This window comes from Engraulis encrasicolus, chromosome 22 (genome assembly GCF_034702125.1).
Source record: "Engraulis encrasicolus isolate BLACKSEA-1 chromosome 22, IST_EnEncr_1.0, whole genome shotgun sequence".
NCBI classification, from domain to species: domain Eukaryota; kingdom Metazoa; phylum Chordata; class Actinopteri; order Clupeiformes; family Engraulidae; genus Engraulis; species Engraulis encrasicolus.
The window spans coordinates 9,071,502-9,079,001 of NC_085878.1; the positions used below are offsets into that span (position 1 = coordinate 9,071,502).

The window sequence follows — 7,500 nt, forward strand, 5'->3', positions numbered from 1 at the left end:
TTTCACTCTCTCTCTTTGACACCCGACTCTCTCTGGCGGCGCCCTGAAACGCGTACGTCGCATATACCGTTTTTGTGCCCCTGTGTTCGTGTGTGTGTGTATGTTTGTGTAGGCCTATGTGTGTATGTGTTTGTGTGTGTGTGTGTGTGTGTGTGTGTAAATGTTTGTTCATTCGTTTGCGTGTGTGTCAGGGCTATTGATACACAAGGGGCAAAGTGCAGAATATAGGTTGTTCTGATATGTCATGCCATAGAAAAAGCTACCTGCCAAATTGGCTAGTGACAATGATATTACTGTATTACCAGCCAAGTTTTACCAGCATTTGGCTGGTTGGCAGGTGCCAGTGTCAAGCCCTGGTGTGTGTATGCGTATGTGTGTGTGTGTGTGTGTGTGTGTGTCAGGGACGCAGGAAGTGGGGTGCTCCGGGTGCTGCAGCACCCCCCTTACTGGACAACAGACGCAGCTGCATCACTTGTGTATTACCCTAAATTCAGACATAGTTTTTTCTCATTATTATTCTAAAATAAAAACACAACTACTTTTTTAATACTTATAAGTAGTTTGAAATGTGAATGCAATTTTGGTTTGAAATGAGTGATAAACTTTTAGACCCCAACCAGACCGGAACAGTGGTGTAGAACGGTGCAGCCAGTGGCGCGGGAGAGACATTTTTTGTTTAACTTGTGGTGTCAAGGTAGTAATAAAAGTGGTATTAACAGCGATATGTTGGCTTGGGCATGCATCAACATACATAATTGGAGGAGCTAACTTGTTGTGAAGAGAAGTCTCATCACTTTGGTGATCAAAAACGAACCAACTAAGCAAAGAATTAGGTGAATTTAAAGTGCGACGGGAGAAGGGAATGTCACCAAAATTGTGAATCGTGTCAGGTAAGAAGTGACTTTTGTTTATTGCGGTGGAGATTGTATTCGTAGTAGCACATTGGTAGCCTAGGTCTTGCCTATTGCTGGTGAAGTCTATCTTAGCCTCGGAGTTGGCTATGGGGTGAATCTGTAGCACAGCCGATGGTGTGCGTGGCTTGTCTATCATAACTGTTGCCAAAGTTGAATTGCCGCGGTGTGAAATGGCTGTGCTATTGTTAGATGTTTTGGACTTTTGTAGTGGTGGCGATTTGTTCCTTTTGCCTCTTGCTGCTGATTTGACCACCGTTTAGCGGCACCTTTTAGTGCGTCTTAAATATGGCCTACGTCAAATGCAAACTAAAGGTGGCTTTCACACTCTCCCTGTATCAATAGCCAGCAATGGCACGAGCTGCTTTGGCGCTTAGCCTACTTCTCTCGCCGATCACAGCACAAACTCTTTAGCCATCAGAGTGTAATCACATTCGGGAAGCAGTAGCCTATGCCTGTCTGTGTATGCGTGCGTGCTTTTGTGCGCGGGCGGGGAGACAGGGCAGGGGTCCTGATCGTATGTATCTTGAGATACACAGTCGCAATTGCAAGAAAATCTAAATTGTTTGAAAGCCCGGTCACCTCTCACAAGTGCATCGCATAGCCTAGTCATGCATTTCTACTAATTTCACACATTGTAGACTGCCCATGGAGAAGAGAGAAACTGTCACGGCAGCGCGATTTGCTCTTGAACACGCCCTCACCTCCATATTAGGAGTTTCCCTTCCGCAAGAAGAACTTAATAATTTTGAAGTGAATGTTAAACAAAAAAAGGTAAAATCTAGTCATCCTTGGTTAGGCTACATAAAACATGAAGAAGTTAGTCAGATGGGATTCGCCATTCTTCATCCTAAAATTGATTAGAATGCAGGAAATTGCATCTAAAAAACATTTTTTTTTCTGGGAGAGGACTCCCAGACCCTCCGCCGACCACAGCACCCCCTGGTCAAAATGAGTTCCTGCGTCCCTGGTTGCGTGTGTGTATGTGTGTTTGTATTTTGCTGAGGCTGTTAAGAGTTGCACGCGGGGCAGCTGTATGTCATGTTGTTGCCATGGTAATCAGGGGTCCGTTTCTCGAAAGCGTCTTTGCTATCGTCGTTAGCAAAGTCCTTCGTACGAGCGACTCAACTCTCTCTCGACAGCGACGCTCACCACTAAATCCAAGGGAACGGTAAGACGGTCTTAAGACAGCCTTAAGACAGTTAGCAACGACAATAATCGAGAAACGGACCCCAGAGCAGGTAGATGTTTGTGGTTAAGAGGAGAGATCGAGGTGTTAAACTGTGGTCAGGGGCGGACCTAGCCATTTTGGGGCCTTAGGTGAAATATCAACATGGTGCCCTCAAAAGGCATTATGGGCTTTAGACAGAAAATGTGTTTTGATGCGATTTAAATGTTTTGTGTCATATTCATCTTCGATTATTTTGCTTATGTGACAAAGCCTTTATGTTTTTACCACAGCTGGTGTGACAGGTGGGGCCCTATGGGGGCCCAAGGCAATTGCCTAGGTTTGCCTAATGGAAAGTCCGCCTCTGACTGTGGTCACTGCTGATGCAGAGACGCTTACTTGGAAAAAGATGTCAAGAGTTTCACACCACCAAGCTGATATGAGAGATGACACCCCCGTATCTTGTTTATTATAACAAGTAATTAATAGTAATTGTGAATAAGTTAATGCTATCATTTCCTACAATACACTTTGCTTACACTAAAGATACTGTATGTGCAGTAGACATGGTAGTCAGTATTTGCGACATTAAGTGGGTGGGTTGCATGGGTGAGGGAGACCAAACATACCTCAAATGTGAATGCAAGCACCGTCGTCTCCTTGACGTGCGAGATGTCATCATGTTGTTTCTGCATCACACCTTTGCATGTTCACTCGTGTTACACAACGCCTGTGACAGGTTAGGTTTAGGCATGGTTTTGGTCAGGACACAATTTCACACTTTTCCTTGAGTGTGTGTGTGTGTGTGTGTGTGTGTGTGTAGTGCAGTGCATGATGGGTACACGTACGGGCAGCCTTCCCATGACCTCAGCTCCTACCCCTCACTCGTGCAAGTAAATGAAGCTTATGAAGCATCTGATGCCGAGTAGGTGGTGGTATGGGGGCCCCCGGATTCAATTTTGCTCAGGGCCCCATAAAGGGTTGGGCCGGCCCTGTGCAGGGCAGATGTCAATTCAAGTCAAGTGTTCTGCGCCATACCCCTAGTGCAGTGTTTCTCAAAGTGGGGCGTAAGCCCCCCTGGGGAGGGGTGTGACATCTGATTTTGGGTTTTTTCCCCCCAAGGAAATGATTTCCAATCACGCAAATAAGTCAATAAGTTAAAATCCCTCACCAACATTATATTATTAATTGTCACGAATTTGAATAGCATGGGTAATGAACAAACATCTGCATTCGACTGCAGTCCTTCTTTGTTTAACCCATTGATGCCTGATGTTGCGTTGTGCAACATTGGCCCTGGCGCCTGGAGCTGCCTTTCGCAACATTCAGGCTCATGAGATTTGAGACAACTTTATTCAAAATCTCTGTTTGTTTGAGATGAACGAACACATTCTAATGAAAGATCAGGGTCTTAGCTTTTAAATGCAACTTAGTGCATATTTTTATGTGCTTTAGAAGCTGAGATATTTAGGTTTTTATAGGTTGAGGCCAGCTTTTCATTAAAAGGGCTCAGGCATTCAGCACCCTTTTTTGCAGGTGCCTTAGGCGTCAATGGGTTAATCTCACCAGTCACCTTTCCTTTGATTCTGCACAGCGATTGCAAAATTAGTCTGCGCGAGGGGGGGCTCGGAAGCATTCAGACAATCTGAAGGGGGGAATGATGGAAAAAGTTTGAGAACCACAGCCCTAGTGTAAGTGCAGGGTGTCCCAAACTGTGGTGTGCGCACCCCTAGGGTTGCGCAAGGTGAATTAAGCAATGATGGATTATTTAAACAGCATTAATGCACATTAAGTAGTGCATAGAACATTAGGGGGCGCAAACCCCATTGAAATGTACAAGGGGGTGCGCAGGAAAACAAGTTTGGGAACCGCTGATGGAGACAGCTTTGGGTTTATAGACTCAACTGATTGTGGTTTTCTCTGGTCTACAACAAATGAAATAACACTGTGAGCTTTACATGTGCTATTGACAGACCACATTATGTCTATAGGCTGTCACACACCAGCTTAGCATCATGCAAAGCATTTAGATATCTCCAACACGCATGCGCGCACACACACACAGACACACACACACGTAAGCGTACACACACACACACACACACACACACACACACACACACACACACACACACACACACACACACACACACACACACACACATGCGCACACACACACACTTACTGTGGAACTGTGGTTTACAGCAAATTAATTGAAACAAATAAAATTAATAAATGAATAAATAAATAACTCCAGCTGTACGAAGACGTGCTGTGACTCATATTTTATTTGTACATCAGAGACAGAATAACATGATCTCACACGCTGCATATGAAGAGACACTACACTCACACACACAGTCATAAAGCACACTCACACACACGCACACTCCCTCTAGCTCGCTGGCACACACATGTCATGCCATCATAAAGCAAGTACACACATGCACGGCCACACACACACATGCACGCCCACACACACACGCACCCGCACGCACACACCAACACGCACGAGTGCACACACACACACACACACACACACACACACACACACACACACACACACACACACACACACGTTAATCCAGAACAGTGAGTTTCCACTTGAGGGCTGTTCTCATCTTCGGGGGTGTGAGAGCTTCAGAATCTGTGGCCAGAGAGAGACAAGAATGAGCATCTTACAGACATGCACAAACACATACACACACACACACACACACACACACACACACACACACACACACACACACGCTCCCCTCAGTGTCTATGGAGAGAAAAACATGAATGAGCATCATAGACATAAACACGCACACGCACAGGCACACACACACACACTTCCTGGAGTGGAGGAGTGTGTCTGCTCTGCACTGACCTTGCTGGGCACTAGGGGGAGCTCTCTGCTGTTGGAACGACGCGGTGATGCTGTTAGCTGTAGAGTTGGGGCCAGTCACCTGCACACACACACACACACACACACACACACACACAATGTTACTGGTTCAAGTGTGCATCAACAGTGCTCTGTATCCAAATGTGTATTGAGTATTAGTCTGTGTGTGTGTGTGTGTGTGTGTGTGTCCTCACCGATGTGTTGAGTGTGTGAGTGCGTTTTAATATGCGACCTTGCCTCCTCCACTTGCTTCTCGTCATGATGACATAACTGACAACAGCATTATATTTCAATATCTTGCAAAAGCTCAATTGTAAAGTCTTTTTCTCATTTGCAATTGGGATGGTGAATGAAAAACAGTCCCTCAAAAGTTGTTGTGGCGAGGCGTACAGCTGGGTGTGTGTGTGTGTCCTCACAGGTGTGTTGAGAGTGTGTGTTGTCCATATGTTGGGTACAGTATACTGGTCTCTATGAGGGAGAGCAGTGTGTGTGTGTGTGTGTGTGTGTGTGTGTGTGTGTGTGTGTGTGTGTGTGTGTCCTCACCGGTGTGTTGAGAGTGTGTGTTGTCCATATGTTGGGTATACTGGTCTCTATGAGGGAGAGCAGTGTGTGTGTGTGTGTGTGTGTGTGTCCTCACCGGTGTGTTGAGAGTGTGTGTTGTCCATATGTTGGGTATACTGGTCTCTATGAGGGAGAGCAGTGTGTGTGTGTGTGTGTGTGTGTGTGTGTGTGTGTGTGTGTGTGTGTCCTCACAGGTGTGTTGAGTGTGTGTGTTGTCCATATGTTGGGTATACTGGTCTCTATGAGGGAGAGCAGTGTGTGTGTGTGTGTGTGTGTGTGTGTGTGTGTGTCCTCACCGGTGTGTTGAGTGTGTGTGTTGTCCATATGTTGGGTATACTGGTCTCTATGAGGGAGAGCAGTGTGTGTGTGTGTGTGTGTGTGTGTGTGTGTGTGTGTGTGTGTGTGTGTGTGTGTGTGTGTGTGTGTGTGTCCTCACAGGTGTGTTGAGTGTGTGTGTTGTCCATATGTTGGGTATACTGGTCTCTATGAGGGAGAGCAGTGTGTGTGTATGTGTGTGTGTGTGTGTGTGTGTGTGTGTGTGTGTGTGTGTGTGTGTGTGTGTGTGTCCTCACTGGTGTGTTGAGTGTGTGTGTTGTCCATATGTTGGGTATGCTGGTCTCTATGAGGGAGAGCAGTGTGTGTGTGTGTGTGTGTGTGTGTGTGTGTGTGTGTGTGTGTGTGTGTGTGTGTGTGTGTCCTCACTGGTGTGTTGAGTGTGTGTGTTGTCCATATGTTGGGTATGCTGGTCTCTATGAGGGAGAGCAGTGTGTGTGTGTGTGTGTGTGTGTGTGTGTGTGTGTGTGTGTGTGTGTGTGTGTGTGTGTGTGTGTGTCCTCACTGGTGTGTTGAGTGTGTGTGTTGTCCATATGTTGGGTATACTGGTCTCTATTAGGGAGAGCAGAGTGTGTGTGTGTGTGTGTGTGTGTGTGTGTGTGTGTGTGTGTGTCCTCACAGGTGTGTTGAGTGTGTGTGTTGTCCATATGTTGGGTATACTGGTCTCTATTAGGGAGAGCAGAGTGTGTGTGTGTGTGTGTGTGTGTGTGTGTGTGTGTGTGTGTGTGTGTCCTCACCGGTGTGTTGAGAGTGTGTGTTGTCCATATGTTGGGTATACTGGTCTCTATGAGGGAGAGCAGTGTGCTGTAGTCTCTCTGTAGCGCCCCCGCCTGGTCATCATACTGGAACAACACCAGAGCTCTCAACAAGGCCTGGATCTCCTCTGCAACACACACACACATTATACACACACACACATTATACACACACGCATATACACACACACACACACACACACACACACACACACACACACACACACACACACACACACACACACACACACACACACAGGTGTAAGCGCATGTTGTGCACACAAGTAAACATCCATTCTTTTTCTCAAAAAAAACAAAAAAGTTATTTTCGCCTTTATTGGGTGGGGACTAGGGGTGGGCATAGATTAATTTTTTTAATCTAGATTAATCTCACTGTAATTTTAAAATTAATCTAGATTAATCTAGATTAATCTATATCAAAATGGCTCATTCAGAAATGGCGCGCTAGCGAAATAATGCCGAAAAAAACCTTGGGGTTTCTTAAGACAGATGGCGCATTAGACCAGAGCTCATCTTTTTTTTCCAAAATGCATCTCATCTTCAAAAAATGGTCATGTTGATACTTGGTGATGAAAAAAAAAAACGCACTGCAATATGTCATAAGTGTGTCCAATAGGAAGCATTTACAGTTATAAGATACTGAAATTTCAAAATGAACAGCGCTATAAGTTGTAGAGGCAAATACAGATAAATCTATCAAACATTTAGGCTATTTAAACAAAATTTCAGAAAAATTAAACAAAAAACAGCATTTCTAATGGAGAGAGAGAGAGAGAGAGAGAGAGAGAGAGAGAGAGAGAGAGAGAGAGAGAGAGAATCTGCCACTGACTGTTAAAAAGAGCAGCGGCTCCTTTAAGAGAG

At 45.4% G+C, this 7,500-nt stretch overlaps 1 protein-coding gene across 1 annotated transcript in view; it reads right to left on the reverse strand.

Moving 5' to 3' along the window:
- Positions 1 to 4,349: 4,349 nt before the first annotated feature.
- elp1 (elongator acetyltransferase complex subunit 1) overlaps positions 4,350 to 7,500 on the reverse strand; it is a 41,444-nt gene continuing 38,293 nt past the window's right edge. Inside the window, exons 36-38 of the mRNA XM_063189085.1 lie at positions 6,601 to 6,746; positions 4,952 to 5,030; positions 4,350 to 4,726 (exon numbers count right to left, since the gene is read on the reverse strand). Of these exons, the coding sequence (XP_063045155.1) occupies positions 4,659 to 4,726; positions 4,952 to 5,030; positions 6,601 to 6,746 (293 nt within the window). The 3' untranslated portion in view covers positions 4,350 to 4,658. The remainder of the gene's footprint in view (positions 4,727 to 4,951; positions 5,031 to 6,600; positions 6,747 to 7,500) is intronic.